Genomic DNA, 17,624 nt, shown 5'->3' with positions numbered 1-17,624 from the left:
TACTACCTAAATGCAAACCTTCTTGGAATACGTTATATGATCAGATTGAATGGAATTTACCCAGTAATCCCGTTTTTTTTCTGTTCCTTTTATGGTATTATGAATGTAATTGATAATAATTGAAAACACTGTGAGCCTCTATATGTGAATGTTGTTACTGTTCTTGTGCAATAAAAAAAAAATCAAGAAAGACATGTATTAATAGGCCCAGCTTATTATTTAGTATATATATATATATATATATATATATATATATATATATATATATATAGGCCTATGTGTGTGTTTATAATGTATGTATATATGTAATAATCATGATGTACCCTTTTACATTTATACAATTAAAAGTTTATAGCCACTTACAGAAGTTTTTTAAAGTTAAATAAATAACTTGTTTATTAATTGGAGGACAATCACATATGTAGGACTATATTAGATGGAAAATATTAGTCCTTTTGTCAAATATCAAGTGAAAAGTGAACATTTCATTAATATGCCATATAGCAGCCTTACATAATCCATTTAGTTCACATGTACAGCAGATCAAAATCTCTGATAAATAAACAAAAAATTTTCATCACCTGTCTCTAAGTCTAAAAGTTAAGGTGCTTTGCAATTCTTTTAGACAAAGGAATTTCTAGGTAATGAGGGATGAGATTACAGATGTAAACACCCTATTAGTATTCATTGTATGACGGCTCAGTGGCTTACAGAGTAATCAAACGTATGGTTATTTTACTTCTAGATGAATGAAATAGTGGCCACAAGGGGTAGGCCCATTGTTTGTCATACAATTCTAATGACTGCACACTATATTGCTAAAAAAGTGAATTCATTAATAATGTGAAAGCGATGGACAAAAGACAGTAGCGTTACACCTTTTCGAAAAGATAAATGTAACATCTTCATCAGTGGACCTGAATAAAAATCAATGCATTGTGATTAGACTGAAAATAATGATCTTGAGGTCAAACCAACACAAACAACAGTAACATTTTTTTTCATGATTTAATCTCATCTCCACCCTATAATCTGAGATCATTTACAAACGCTATTACCTCGTCAGTGTGTGAAGAGAGGACAACAGAGACTTCCTAAACCTCCTGATCAGTTTAAACACATAGCTGTACTGAATTGAAAGTCTACTCAGAATCAAACATCAGGTGGCACTATTCTTTAAATGTCAGGGAATGCAAATGCAAGAAGGAATCTCAAAATTGTGACCTTCACCTGAAGCTATGAGTTGAGAGGAAAATAAAGCAACTGAATTTTGAAAGACATTCAGATTCGGAATCAATGACATGTGCCATTTTAAATACTTTTTTTGGCCCTTAATAAAAAAAAATTAAAATAATAATTAATGCATAAACAACTGTATAATCCAACTGGTAAATATACAATTTAACCCACGGAGACATTTTCTAACTTTAATATTGAGTTTATTATTTATACCAACAAACAAAAACAGTTTATCTCTCCCTCTCTCTCCCTTTAACCGTTCATCTTTTGACTGATGGGCCGAGCAGCCTGTGTGTGGTAGTGTGCACCTGCCCTCTCCAGAACATTCCGTCAGACGATATTCCAGAGTTGAGATATGAACGTTACACCAAATGACATCATCGCACACACAAACCCCTCCCCCATCAGATTGTTAAAACCAGAATCAGACAGCAATACAATAAATAAAAGGATCAGAATTAACACTGATGAGGAGGGGGAAGGGCGGGCAGGCAGGAGGGTGAGCGGGCGGACGACGAGAGAGAGAGAGAGTAAGAGACAGAGAGATCAGGTAAAAACTCAATTTTGTTCAGTTTCGTCTTTCTCCCCGGATGCAGGATGAGGTTGGATGAAATGTTATATACAGTTGTGTTTTGATGGGATAGGAGGATGGAAAGAGGGAGTGGCGAGAGAGAGAGAAAGAGATCGAGAGATCTAATTACAAGGACAACAGAATAACAATAACAAAATAAAAGGATCATGGCATTTACATATTAGCAATGAGAGAGGAGGAAATAGGAAGGATGGAAGGATGGAAGAAGGGAAAGACAAACAGCTCCAGTCTCATTTGCTAAGTGTTCAAGGTGTGTGTGTGTGTGGGCTAATGTATCAATGTGTCTTTTGGATGTGCATCCACTAAATCCACATTTAAATGGCAATGCCGATGTATATAAACACACACACACGGCGTACACTCTGTAATACATAACTGTAATCAATTAAAACAGCTAACACAGCTATTGATGGGACTGACCTACCAGTTATGTGTGTGCATGCACAAAAACAAACAATAGTGAGCACGTTTTTATAATGAAACGTACAAAAGACCCAGATAAACCCTGCCTCAACTTCTCCAAATATCTAAATATTCTCCGTAAAAGAAATTAAAACACAAGAGTGTGCAGTGATCACTTAAAATTGACATTCGCACATTTTAAGACACCCATTTTCATCTCCGTTAGGAGAAAAAGCACATCTCGACGCACAAACAGTGACATCTCACGCTCGCTGCTTCATAAAACACATCGCAGTCCTTGCTTCTGCACAAGAACTCCTAAAGAAAGCTAAAATGTATTACGTTAAGAACAAAATGACATTTAAATGAGCTTGACATCTCATATCCTTGTTTAAAGGTCAAATGGGTGGCACCAGAGGCAGAGAGCAGTAACTGTGCGGTGCTCTTCCTGCCACTAGGGGCCACGTGTGCCCTAAGCGGCCCTTCACAGACTTTAAACCTAAATATGACAGTCATCATATAAAAAAAAAACTAAATCACCCTCATTATCTCCTCCTGTGATGATTGATGTAATTAATCTGGGCATCACACACTTCTTCCATCATGGGAGAACATGACCACACATAACACGAGATGACAAGAGCGTGTTTGTGAGAGAGACTGTTTGGAGCTGCTTTTGGGAAGGAGAGAGGAATGAGAAAGAAGGGATGAGGAGAGAGGGCTGACAAAGTCGCAGTAATGCCAAGGTAACAATTAGGTGTTGTTGCTCAGGGGTCCCGGTGCGGAGCTAGACTGGACTGGACCGTCTGAACCGCTGCCCTCTGCAAGACACACAAACATAACATGGAGTTAAACAATACTGTAGGACATGTGGATTCACAAATTCATACGGATTGACAGAAAGGCTAAAGCAAAGGCATTGGTATGTATGGGCGATCAGTACCGTGTGAGGCAGGTGTCGTCTGCGAGCGAGCATGGGGAGGAATGAGAATGGAGTTCAACTGTGGTTGGATAGACAGCTCTGTGGGGGGGGATCAAAGACGACAAAGTTAGCCATCACTATCTAAATGTGTCAAAACCCTAAATAGCTTTTTACTTTCTCGAATTACAAGCAGCAAAATTAATACCTTCTGAGTTTCCTAAAAGCCAACATATGATGCACAGGTTTTGACAAGCTCAAGAAAAAGCAAAGTTGAATTACAAAACGTACCAATTTACCCACTATTTGCAGAGCTCCAGACCTCCAAAAAAAAAAGGATAGGGGAACAACTGGCTTTTAAAAGACACTGTTTTTTTAGCTGGCAAATTACAGAATCAATCAACATAGATGGTGCTGGCATTTTACTTAAGTTCACTTTTCTGTATTTAATTTCAAACTCTGCCATCGGTGTAAGTGTGCAGTACATTGTTCCAATAGGCACTAGAAGTATAATACACTGAGTGCACTTCAGCTCATTGAATAGCAAGTTTATAGTACCAGTTATATGTGTCTACTAAAATATATATAGACATATACACTAGGGGTGTAACGGTTCACAAAATTCACGGTTCAGTTCGATACGATTCACTGGTGTCTCGGTTCGGTAAGTTTCGGTATGTTTTAGATACAGCAAAAAGAAAAAAAATTGGCAGATACATTTCCTTGATTTAGAAAAAAATATTAAAACTAACAACGTATGTTTTTTTTTTTTTTTTTTTTACATTGAACAATGATGGAGCTATTCTTTACCCATCTTCTATGGTGTTTTCTTAGCAGCATACTGTATAAAACAAAAACAGCTCCTTAAAAAAAATAAAAATGTTATATTGTTGTAGTAGTTATGAACAAATACAAAGATGTAACTTTTTATATGGAACTCTATAACTCTTTATATTGAGTGTGTTTTTACTCAATTGGTTCTCTATAGGGCTTGTGTTTTTTGGAACAAAGCAGGAATTACGGTCTGGCTGAAATGGGCTCATGAAGGAATATTGTAACGTGGCTAATTACATTAAGCATGTTCTTAAAACCTGCGTTTTCCACTACAGAATAAGGCGCTCGCTCACTCAGTACGCGCTGAAGGATCGTTTCAAAATTACTAAAGGGTCTTTCACACAGGACGCGGTACGCGTGGCGCTGGACCCTGGGCTCAGCGGTGCCCTTCAGATACAACGCGATTTGCGCTGCACTATGCCAAGAGCAAAGTAGGTGGAGTTTTCAAAACTGCCCGTGCATACGTTCTATTTATAACAGTTCTTCTATCTAATAACGTGCAGGCCTGTTAATTGTATCGTACTGCTCAAGAAATTCCGACACAGTACAGTACTAGTCCATTTTGATTTCCGTGCTTGTTTGGATGCCCCGATCGATTGGTAAAGTGCACCCAAACACCAGACCTGTTGGTTATTGGAGGATCTTCTATTTCTGGTCTGTTAAACGCATTGGCCATTTTGCAACGAGCCTTCAGCGTGTACTGAGTGAGCGAGCGTCTGACTGAGTAGCCTAACATAAACATATAACCTGGTGTTTTTTTTTCTTCTTCGGGGGTGTCAGGGGCGTTGCCTGTTATGTCGTTTGGGTTTTTGGGCTACCTAGTTGAACGCATATCATTATATTTAATTTTTTTAAATTTATTTTACAAATAGAATTAATTAGTCCAACGAACCGTTTGGTATATAATGCGTACCGCGTACCGAACCGAAAGCCTTGTACCGAACGGTTCAATACGAATACGCGTATCGTTACACCCCTAATATACACACACACACACATATATATATATATATATATATATATATATATATATATATATACATATATACATATATATATATATATATATACATATATATATACATATATACATATATATATATATATATATATGTATATATATGTGTATATATGTATATATATATATATGTATGTATATATGTATATATATGTATATATGTATATATATATATATATGTATATATATATATATATGTATATATATATATATATGTATATATATATATATATATATATATATATATATATATATATATATATATATATATATATATATGTAAATATGTATGTGTAAATATGTATGTGTGTGTATATATATATATACACACACACACATATATATATATGTGTAAATATGTATGTGTGTATATATATATATATATATATATATATATATATATATATATATATATATATATATATATATATATATATATATATATATATATATATATATATATGTATGTGTAAATATGTATGTGTGTGTGTGTGTGTATATATATATATATATGTGTGTAAATATGTATGTGTGTGTGTATATATATATATATATATATATATATATATATATGTGTGTGTGTAAATATGTATGTGTAAATAGGTATGTGTATATGTGTATATATATATATATGTGTATATATATATATATATATATATATATATATATATATATATATATATATATATATATATATATATATATATATATATATATATATATATATATAAATTCATTCCTGTGATGCAACACTGAATTGTCAGCAACCATTGCTCAAGCCATATGAGGGTCACATGACCCTCCAGAAATCATTCCAATACGATCACGCTGATTTGGTGATGACAAAACATTTCTAATTATCATTGTTGAAAACAGTTTTGCTAAAAAAAATTTTTTAGGCTTCTTTGATAAATAGACAGTTAAAAAGAACAGCATCCATTTGAAATATATATATATATACTTTTTTTTTTTTTTTTTTTTACACGCAAGTCATTACTGTCACTTTTGATCATTAAAATGCATCATTATTGAATACATTTTCATTTCTTTACAAAAAAATGTAAAAATACTGACCCAAAACAAGGGTAATGGTAATGTATATGGTAATTAATTCACAATTCTAATTGATCAAAAAAGCTTTATTTTAGTTTATATGCAGTAATCAATATAATCTAATCAGATCTCATCAGGATATTTCTGTTGGTGTGCAAGAATGAAAAGTGTAATCTGCTATGATGTTCAAATCGTGAATTAATGACTTAGAAATCAGTTTCAATTACACAAGCTACAATCTAACATACTTCTTCACTGAGCAGAAGGTCACTTTTGATGAACTGAAAACCACTGGTGTGCTGTATTTACTTTTAGGTACATAAGAATTAAATCAGTATAATTACTGACAATGTGCAGTTAAGTTAAAGACATGTTCACAACTGGAAAAAAGCTTTACAGTAATGAATGGTACACTAACTAAAGGTAACAAACATTTTTTTACTATATATATATATATATATATAGAAGGCCAAGCTGCAAGGCTAAAATAAGCAATGCCTGACCTTTTTTTTTAGGAACCTCGATAGCCTCAATTAGGAACAAAATGCTTTTGTTGTTGCATGTAACCACTGTATTCCCATACTGTTTGTGCTGCTATTTTAGTTGCTTAGAATAATCACTTCTGAACAATCCACATTTCCAAGAAATGTTTCTTGGGCTGGTCATGCAGATTTGTCTTGTCAATGCTTTTTATATTGCTTTCTATAAAGAACATCTCAGATCAGACACTCAAGATACAATCTGGGGAAACTACTGTACAGGCATTACACAAAATTAGCTCTTTAGATACAAGTACCGCCTCAACACACTAAATTACAAGAGATTTTCTAGTGTGTATGAGATAAAAAGACAAATATATAGAAAGAGAGAGCGTGAGCCTCTGACAAGACCGAATCTGAATAGAAGTGGCAGTTCTTTCAGTTGGACTCACCCACAGGGCTGAAGTTGAAGAGTTGGGGAAGTTCTCGGCCATTAGGCAGACGGGCATTGGGCTGGCGCAGCTCGTCAAAGAAGGCATGTGCACAGGCCTCCAGCGGAGAGAGCCGCGTCACCGGTGTGTACTCCAACAGACGAGAACACAATGAGATGGCTTCAGGAGGGGTCCTCGGCTTAAACACCTAACACAAACGCACAGAATCACAGGGAAATATAACATCTGAAAATTTGAAAAATGAAAGGCCAGTTTAAAAAATAATTTTCAGCCTAAACAGTTTCAGAGTGCCAAAATCATTGACTGAAACAGTGGCGTTAAATCAGTGCTGATCTGATGTTTTCAGTTCACAAAACTTCACTAAACTGCATTATGTGTAACATACATTTTTACTTATAACCGTTTTTATTTGAAGTGTTCATTATTAAAGCCGCAGTATGTAAGTTTTGCCTCTGTCTCCATCGCTGTTTGAAAAGTGCAACTGCAGTAATTTGCAGAATTAATTATATTTACATGAATTGTGCATCTTCATGGCTCCTGAGCACGGATTAGTGCTGCACGATTAATCGAACATGATTAAATCGCAATTGTCATGCACATTTAGTGAGTAAAGCTAGTTCTGTGATTAGTAGGGCTGTGTATCACCAGCAAAGTCACGATACGTTACGTATCACGATACAGGACTGCACTGAATTTTACCTCAACAGTAAATTTTGTAAAACAACCGTTTATGAAACACTGCATACTTCAGGGCCAGTGCTAACTATAAGCAGTTGACCTCTGCAATATGAAAGGCCTCCATAACTGTACCGCAGTACAATATAGGTAATGGCATATGTTTAATGTTTACACTGGGCACTCCCCTCCAGGTACCAAATTCTGATTGTTTGCAATTTGTTTTTAAGGCCATGAATAATAATTTACTCATTCTAATAAATTTATAATGTAATGTACTCATATTAATATATATATATATATATATATATATATATATAAAACATCTTAACATTGATGGTAGGTTATCATTGCACAAATGAATGCACTCTCTACCATTTAAAAATAAAATGAAAAGATGAGTTCTAAACTTATGCACTGTCTTCTGTATCTTACGCACACACACACAGTCACTCACACAGATCACACTTTGCGTGCAATCAGACATTCAGGAACAAACTTTTTAGCACTGCCCCGCATATTTTTATAAACTATAAATAGCTTAATCGCTCAAGATCGCTCAACATTATCTTTCGCAACAAGGAGCTGGTAACATCAGTTCCTAAAGGAATTAAAGCCACAGCTTTAATAGAGAAATGCAACAAAACTGAGGTAATTCTCATGTGCACAGCCTCTCTCCTCTCTTTCTCTCTCTCGTGTAAATAAACACTTGATGAATTACAATGTTCGGAGAATAGCATATTGAAGTGGAGATTGCTAAATTGCAAGCTAACAGGTGTTTTCAGAAAGCAAGCGTGTTTATAGTGGAAAGAGAGCGTGTGCACAGGGTTGCCAGGTTGACAAAGATAAGTAACACACTTAACAGATATTTCCGTATTGTGCAATGTTTCGGGGATAACATCTCTTTATATAAGGCAACCCCAGTTTTGTTCCTTTGCTGCCAGATTAAACCTCGTTGTAGCCTATATATTAAGCTCTGTTCATTGTTTTTTTAGAAACCTTGCACTTTTCTACTCAGTTTTAAATGGTGTTATTGTATTCAAATTAAGCACTGTCCACTGCTGTGCACGTGCCACAATATCGATACAAGGTCAGCTGTATCGATATTCGTATTGTCAAATCTCTGTGACGATACATCATCGTATCGATATTTTGAACACAGCCCTAGTGATTAGCAGTAAATCTCAATCACCGGATTTCAGGTGGAGCAGCATTTACTACATAGAGCCGTAGTTCTCTGACAAGCTATGCAAAATTTTTCACGATAATAACAGCAGTTGCATAGTAACTGCTGCTCCATCAGAGAGCACGTAAAAATACTACATTTAATAACATGTTTTAACTCCTAATTCACTTCACGTCAATCAACCTCAGTCAAGTCTTTAAAATAAATCCTTCTGTGAGATGATGTGGCTTCTTCAACAATAATCAAGGCACACAATATTTCATTGTTTTCTACGCAATGATTAAGGCTATGTTGATTAGCATTTCATTATAGATATACTTTATTATGATGAAAATTATAATAATATGAACTCCGATAAACCATATATTGCCATAGTTGTGTGTTTATTAGTCACACTGAATCGATGAAAGCAGTTAAATCAGTTTATTCAGCTGCAGCATCAGGGCATATTTGGATTTTCAGCACGAGAGCGCCTTCTTGCCTTTGGACGGAGATTTACTGCTGATCATAGAGCCATGCTTCACTGAAAGACATGCATGACAATCGCAGCTTCGGCCTAATCGTGATTTACTGCCTTTGCGATTTAATTTGTATTAATTGTCTAACGTTTTGAAGTGTATGTGTGGCTGTCAGTCACCGCACCGGTGTGGATATTCACCGCACTTCAGAAGCACAGGTTTTGTGTCTTGGAAGTATAAACCAATTAATTAATTAATTAATTTTCACCTGAAAATGTCATCCGAACAAGTAACATGTCTGCCACTTTTGTTCTGACCAACTGAGAAACAGAAGGAATCACAATAAATTGCACTACCAATGTTGATTAAATCTAACATCTGCGTCGCACAGATCACTTCAAACAGTTCAAATGTTATTTATTCTTTGCCCTCAAACTGTTATGTTAGCAACATGAGCATTGCATGACTAAATGTATTTAGTGTTTACTAGCATTACCTGTAGATTTCAATTTCTGTACAGTCTAATGGTCATAACATTCGAATTTCATATAAAGAAATTGTTCTTTTAACACAGAGGCATTAATGTTCCTTAGAATTGGTTCTATATGAAAAACAAGTCTTGCAGAGGCATACCAGTACCACTCAAATTTAAACACATCATTATTCGTTAGCAAAGCAAAAATCTAACTTATTTCGGTGCATCACTAGTTTACCCTTCTATAAAGTCGTAAAATGTTTATTTCTGTGAGATAACAGAATTATTATAGCAAAAAACGTAGCAACAGGTGTTTTACCTTTGTCCAAGGGTGTGCTTTGATTTGTGGGAATTTGAACTCTGTGTAGTTGGGGTTCATCTCTCGGATCTGTTCTCTTGTTGGGGTCCCCAAAACCTGCAGAGAGTGCAAAGGGAATCAAGACCTGTGTCTATGCATACTCCTATAAATACAGTGATGTTGATCTTCCACTCACCTTGATGATCTCCACTAGCTGGTCCACTCCACTGTCACCGGGGAATATGGGCTGTCCCAGAAGCAGCTCTGCTAATACACAGCCAGCTGACCAGATATCAATGTTGGATGTGTAATCCGTGGCTCCGAATATAAGCTCGGGAGCGCGGTAATACCTCGAACAGATGTATGAGACATTGGGCTCCCCACGAATTAACTGTTTTGCACTGTGGAGATCACAAAATAGAGGGTAATAAATATGTTATCAAAAATGCACAAGTAAAAATGATATAGTAGGCTGCACATGAAGGCATACAATTGGCAAACTTACATCATTGCTGAAAAAGAGTTGCATTATCATCATTTTGGAATCAGATCAAAGCTCTTCGAATCTAAATCAAATTGCAAGATTCCCACCCCAGGACACATATGCACACAAGCTTGCCACACAGGCCAAAACTTTCTGTTACTAGGCAGATTGTAGTGTAAAAGCCCCAAAATACTTCAAGCATTATCAAAGAATGAATTAGTGTGACGTCATTTCAAACTAAATTAGAACAAAAGGTTAATTTGCAGAGTTGCCAAAAGCAAGCTTTCTGGCTGGCAAACACCTTTGGACTACCACTACCATTTTGTTATTGAGGGGAAAGCACATTTATATTCAGATAAACGATGATCTTATACGAGGGTGTGTTTTAAATACATTCCACGCAGAGAAGTGTCAGGACACACACCTGCCAAAGTCACACAGCTTGAGTACCGCTGTGTCTGGGTCCACCAGGAGATTCTGTGGCTTTATGTCTCTATGGCAGACGCCTTGGGAATGAATATATGCCAGACTGCGAAATAACTGATACATATACACCTGAGAAAGAAAGACAGACAGATTGTGGGGAAGTTATGACAAAAGGAGAGAAAGAGATGTTATTGTTTATTGTGCATGCACGTATGAACACAGTAGCAGCAGTCATGACTGGACAAAGACTTACTTTGACATAGATAATGGGGATAATGGTCTTGGACTTGTTGAAGTGGCGTGCCACCCTGTACACAGTTTCTGGTACAAAATCAAGCACCAGATTTAGATACACTTCATCTTTCTGATGGGAGAAAGAGAGAAGGCCAATTAGATTGTTAAACAGAGATAAGCTTCATCAAATATAAATTATTCACGATGAAAAATGAATATAACTTTGATATAAAAACTCAAAGGTCTGAAAAAAAAAGAACCTTTTCTCCGCTGGAGTAGAAGAAGTAGCGTAGCCTGACAATATTACAGTGGTCCAACTTCCTCATTATCTGTAGCTCACGGTTCTGTGGAGAAAGAAATTATGTGTGAAGGACTGTAAAGTCAGAGCATGAAGATCAAACGTTATTGAATGCATTCATCTGTGAAAGTTTGTTTCTCTGACTGTGCAGCCTATTTAAAACTATTGCTGCATATAGTATATATTTCATTAAATGTATAGCTTGCACAAAAGATGCACAGATCAGCTCAAACATTCCATGATTCTTCTGCTACAAATAAATGCTCCGCACCGCTTCGTTAAAATAAGCGCCTAGTCTATTTTTGACGGACGCTGTGTCCAAGATAATTGAGGACACATTTCGGATTAGAAAAAACCCCCGCTACAAATCAGTACTTTTATCGCTACTTTTATCCTTGTCATTCATAACTAGACTTTTAAGTAAATTAATTTTGTCTGTCCCCTTCAGCACAATAATGTAGGACAAAGCAATAAACAACAATAAACACAATCAAACTGGATAAAATAACCATTTAGCAAACTAACATGGCAGAACCACGCAAAAATCTCACTTCAAGGTGGAAGGTCGTGCCTTAAGCCGTCTGTGAGACACTACGCACATTCATGATTCAGTGTTATCACACTCCAAGTGCTTCCATTTACATTGGGCATTAATGTGCGTCTCAAGTCTGAGATGTGAGATATTGCCATTTAAAGCCTTACTGTGGGGTGCAATTCATTAACATTGGTTGTGAATGCTAAATATTTCAGGCTCACGTTAGTGTAATTTATGGCTCCTACAAAATACTATACAAATGTAAAAAAAATCAAGAAAATCAAGTTTTGCAAATAGAATGAGGAGATAAAAAAAATACTGTCATCTACCTATAGAAATACACAAATCATGACAGCAATATATTACAGTAACACTACATTACTAATTGTATATTTTAAGAATAATAAATGATATATTATTGCAATGTAATATTTAAGTAAAATAACAGTTTGACTGAGAAGTGGATTGATACCCTATTACAACTAAAGTGGATCAAAAAGAGATCAGAGTCAATCTTCAAGCCCAGGTACAACATTAATGCAATTTTTAGCCTTTTTGTTAGCACGGTTCACTTCTGAGTCAATATGATAGAGGTTCAGGTCATCTGAAAATGTGGAGCGCAACATTTCCTCGGGACAGTAGAGCCTGGACAAAACAACTTCATTTAGAGTCCTAAGGCATTGCTTGCAAGTTTGTAGTTTAGAAATATGAAGGGGGTGTTTCAATATGATCTGAAGACTTTTTGTTCTTTTAGCTTTGATATCTAAGCAAAAGCAACATGAGATATTAAATGTTAATCAGTTCAAACTTCAAATCGCAATATGTCAAATAAATAAACAACTAAATAAAAAAAATCAACGTGATTGCAGCAGCTCCTAATTTAAAAGACCTGTAGAAAAAACATCTCATGCTGGACTAAGGCAGTATTTTGTCTTGTGTATGCACAGGTTTGATGCATTTTGGGGTATTTTATTATGACTGACATTCCTTTGCACACAAGCAGAAATTCTTCCTCCTCTTACCTTAAACCTCTTATCCTGAAGCACCTTCTTTATGGCCACCATCTCCTGGCTGTCGATGAGTCGAGCCTGGTACACCACTCCAAACGAGCCATTCCCGATCACCTTAATGTCTGTGTACGAGACCTCCTGAGGACGGTCGGGACCCTGCCCTGGTGTGGCTACTACCGTTGTCACCTTCCCACTATCCCCTAAACACACAACAAAAGGGTTTTAACTTTTTTTTTTTAACAATAGGACTTTAACTAAAAGACCAGACTGCTCACAAAAATAGAGATTTAAACCACAGCAGTCCATTTTCCCATGTGTGACCTGAATGAATGCAGTTACCTATTAAACATCACTTTAGTACCGTACTCAATGTGATAAAAAGTACAAATAGAACATTTGACCATTTTCCTTTAAGGTCATGGTTTAATTCATGCTTAAAAGGGTTAGTTCACCCCTAAAATTAGAATTCTGTCAACATTTACTCCTCCTCATGTTGTTCCAAACCAATTTGATCATCTTTGTAGCACAAATTTAGGTCATTTTTAATCAAATCTAAGAGCTTTCTGTGCATCCTGCAACAGAATCCAAGTCTGCCGAGACATGATCACTTCACATGATGAACAGATCTATTTTAGGCTTTTATTCACTTAGAAAAATTGATCAGCTAACACTGTTAACAGCTAAATTTGGTAATGGAAGCTCAAGCACGCTTGCTTGAGGTGCAAGGACCAATGACGTTTGTTCTTGCGAATAGAGCAAGTATGGTTGAGCTTCTATTTATGTTTGCTGATTGTCAGATTTTCTACTAAGCTGTTTTTGTAATATCAAGTGAATTAATACTTTAATTACCATGGTATTACAATTGGTTGGTCTCTAAATAGTGGCTTCAATAACAAAAGCAGAATCATACCACTGAATGTTGAGCAAGTGAAGCGGTTATAAAATGGCACTTCAGTCAATTTCATCTGAATTATTTTCTCTATTTTTCTGTATTATTCCTTTTGCTCTGGCGTCTGTCAAGAGCACTGGACCAGTGCATAAAGCCACTAAAACAAGCTTACCTAAATATACATTATTAGTGGCAAACTGTTAGTGTCAAGCATTTTAAAGGTTAGTGATCCACTTAGATTTTTCCATCCAAAACAAAAAAAGTTACATTTATTTAATTTCCCTTGTAAAATAATGTAACACCTCTGTGATAACACAGCAGTTTAAAAATATATATCTTGGCATGATAAATGTGAGTGTAAATTGTGTTGTATGAGAAGGAAAGCGCTGCTTTGGGACGTCCATGTAGTCATTATATGCTGCAGACATGCTCTCCATGGTAAAAATCACAGGAAAATGATGCTCTGACAGTATTAATTATAATTCTACCATGTAATTTCAGCTGATAAAAACATGAGTAATAGTGTTTCAGCTGGTGAGTGTGGTGATGTAAAAAGAGTCGCATGCACCATTTATGGTTATTTTGTGGTGCTTTGCATGCTTTTAAGCCTGTAATCAACTGTCCTCATTCATTGACAGTGAATGAAGAGTCAATCAGGTTTGCATCGACATGAGAGAGTAAAGCGTGAAATATTCCTCAAAACTACTCCTGCATGCCTGAGAGGTTTTTATATTCAAAAGACATGAAGTTAGATCTTTTTGAACTCATCTCTGACCCTCTTATCCAGTACGCTATGCCTGATTGCCAATCTTTTTGACAGGCGTTAATAGCAATCCAACACCTGTGTTTAAATGTGTGTCCAATCACAACAGAAGAACGGGGAGAGCTTATCACTAGGCATAGCAGAAACAACTGTAAGACTGTTTGAACACGGGTGAAGTCTAATAAATCTAACCACATTTCCACCTGTGGCCAAGAGCAGACCTGAATAATGGGGATGTCTGGAGACAAACAGAGCCCTAGTGTGATGTTTTTCCATCAGTTGCTGTCAGTTTAGATTTAGAGAAGGAATGACAGATTCACCTAAACAAAAGCTTTGTTTTATTACACGGCAAAGCTATTATTTACCGGATCAAGGCTGAGCAGACAGTTGTTGTCATGCATGACATAGACAGTTGTTGCTATTGAGAATTTTTCGCCAGAATAGCGCTGCTTTGAGTGGTATGTGAGACAGTGTGGATTGGTGGCCAATTTTTTTTTTTTTTAACTAACCAGTCATGTGACTGAATAATTCTCTCAAAGCAAAAATAAATAAATAAATCACTATATAGCAACTCAAATGATGCTATCGTGAATCTGAAATGCCAAAGCTTGACATTAAAAAGACTATTATTTTTATTATTATCCTCTTGGATGAGGGAGATGGATTCAGTCACTTTGTCATGCCTTCATTGATCATGTTTATGCCATTTAGTGGCTTTCAGTGATGAACTGAATGAAGATTGTATCACTGCTTCCAGCAAAAGTGTGAATATGAAATTAATATGCAAATAAAAATGTGACAAAATTACACATTATGCAAACTTAATGTTAATGAATAAAATGTATCATGTTTTTGGGCAAGTGAACATGTCAGCGAGGTAATTAACAAAATACTATGCTGAAATTACAAAAACAGCAATGGTTATGTTGCAACTACTGGTTCAAGGTTTCTCATGGGTTACAGTCGGACATCCACCCACTCCATCTCCCCTCATTCCTAGTAATAACACCCATCATCATTCCCATGGAAATCCAGCAGACAGCACCAGTGTAGGTGAAGGCTGCTGCGAGCACCTCAGTCACTGGGAATCATTTATAGAGCACCAAAAAATCAAAAAATGAAGAGGTTTATGCCTCTAGGCTCCTGGTTTTCACAGGAGTAGCCCAACCACAAGTTTACATTTTGTCATTTTCCCTTCATAGGATGCAGTGCTTGAACTCTTTGTGATGATCTGTTAGATTGCGAGTAAGACGGATGGTGGTCGTTTAACATTAAATTGTTAATAATAATAATGTTATAACAGTGATTCTAATATTTTTTCCTTTAAATATATGGACAGGCAAACGTCAATTTGGTCCTTTCTATGTCGAACTACATATTAAAATTATTATTAAAGACATTTCTGATGCGACTCCATGCTTCCAGGGTAGCACATGGTGAAATTATGTAAATCAAACGCAAAATTGAAGATACAGTCTGGTAGATGTTGCCGGTGGGCTAACTGAGCTTTGTTACCAAACGAGCACATCTTCAATAACGCGACGTCTGAACACCTAACAAACCACTAATCATATTCTAAAGAAGGGCTTAAAGTGTTCAAAATGTGATGCCTTGGTATCGATCATAAGAGATGCGTTTAGCCAGTGCTCTTATGAAGGATTTTCGAGCTAATGTAGAGCAATCAAAGCCCTTGATCCGTCTACAAAAACAAGCTCACGTTAGCTTAGCTAGTTAGCCGCCTAAAGTAGGTTAACGCGATAATGGCAAAATAATGAGACAAATTAATAAACCGCAGGCTACACGGTACAGCACTTCGGCTTTTACTAGTATACTAATATAACATTTATTGGTATTGTCGTGTGATGTCATTGAATGATACTCACTTCCCAGCTTTAGGTTTCCGAAAGCAGACGAACTCCCGCCTGAGGCCTGCGCACCCCCCGTCTTTCCTGAAGAGCTTCCACCGGCGACGGCTGATCCGGCGGCGGCTGCAGCGGCTCCCGGGACCCCCGGAGGCTCAGCAAACGAGCTAGTCCTGGGCCGCCCGCTGCCGCTCATTTCGGGTTGCAAATGTGCCAGAGCGGGGGTAAACTGTGCCTATAGACGGGCCCAGGCGCGTAGTTGATTTGTCAATTTAAACTAGAATAATCGTAAAAAAAATTATAAGATTGCTGAAGTACTCTATCAATAGCAAACTGTGCGCCTCCTCTTTCTTTCTCTGTGGCTGGGCAACTAGAGCTGACGCTCTATGCGCATTGTTCTCTGGGTAATGAAGTTCAACAACGCTTTCAAATGCATAGATCCTGCAGCAAGAAAATGACCAGCTTTTATTTATTTTTTTAATGCCAAAAAAAAGTTATATATATATTTTTTTTCATACCAATAAAGCTATTTCCATAAATAGAATAAAAAACTCGAAATTAACCCAATTTCCAATTAGTCTGCCTCAAAGCCTATGCTGTCCAGCTATCACCCATCTTCACACTGATATTGATCTCAGCCCAGATGCAGTCAATATGGGATTGCACTATATCCTCTAACATCTGGACAACCAGGGAGTTATGCAAGGATCTTGTTTGTGGACTTCCCGGACACCCTTCAGAATAAACTCACACAGCTCTCTGTACCCACTTCCATCTGTCAGTGGATCACCAGCTTCCTGACAGATAGGCAGCAGCTAGTGAGGCTGGGAATACTCACATCCAACACACACACCATCAGCACCGGAGCTCCTCAGGGCTGCATTCTCTCTCCACTGCTATTCTCCCTTTTACTCAAATGACTGCACCTCTAAAGACCCCTTTGTCAAGCTCCTGAAGTTTGCAGACGACACCACAGTCATCGGCCTCATTCAGGACGGTGACGAGTCTTCTTACAGACAAAGAGGTTAAGCAGCTGGCGGTCT

General features: G+C 36.6%; 1 protein-coding gene across 1 annotated transcript; it reads right to left on the bottom strand.

Annotated features, from left to right (window-relative positions):
* Positions 1 to 1,417: 1,417 nt before the first annotated feature.
* Positions 1,418 to 16,978, bottom strand: LOC128030744 (glycogen synthase kinase-3 beta-like). Its single transcript, XM_052618640.1, has 10 exons — positions 16,603 to 16,978; positions 13,080 to 13,267; positions 11,485 to 11,568; positions 11,244 to 11,354; positions 10,989 to 11,119; positions 10,277 to 10,481; positions 10,102 to 10,197; positions 6,989 to 7,175; positions 3,177 to 3,254; positions 1,418 to 3,054 (listed from the first exon to the last, which is right to left on the bottom strand). The coding sequence occupies exons 1-10, from the start codon at positions 16,775 to 16,777 to the stop codon at positions 2,987 to 2,989; spliced, it is 1,323 nt and encodes a 440-aa protein (XP_052474600.1). The 5' UTR covers positions 16,778 to 16,978; the 3' UTR covers positions 1,418 to 2,986.
* Positions 16,979 to 17,624: the final 646 nt, after the last annotated feature.

The sequence above is a fragment of the Carassius gibelio genome, chromosome A16 (genome assembly GCF_023724105.1).
Source record: "Carassius gibelio isolate Cgi1373 ecotype wild population from Czech Republic chromosome A16, carGib1.2-hapl.c, whole genome shotgun sequence".
NCBI classification, from domain to species: domain Eukaryota; kingdom Metazoa; phylum Chordata; class Actinopteri; order Cypriniformes; family Cyprinidae; genus Carassius; species Carassius gibelio.
The sequence above is the reverse complement of the archived record's forward strand: the minus strand, read 5'-3'. Positions and strand labels throughout refer to the sequence as shown.

What these genes read in the sequence shown, in the direction of transcription:
- LOC128030744 (XM_052618640.1), bottom strand. Translation starts at nt 16,777, where the DNA reads ATGAGCGGCAGCGGGCGGCCCAGGACTAGCTCGTTTGCTGAGCCTCCG. An exon ending in TCCCCATTATCTATGTCAAA is followed by an intron (nt 11,120 to 11,243) that starts GTAAGTCTTTGT and finishes TTTCTTTCTCAG; the next exon opens with GTGTATATGTATCAGTTATT. An exon ending in CTTCAACTTCAGCCCTGTGG is followed by an intron (nt 3,255 to 6,988) that starts GTGAGTCCAACT and finishes CCCCCCCCACAG; the next exon opens with AGCTGTCTATCCAACCACAG.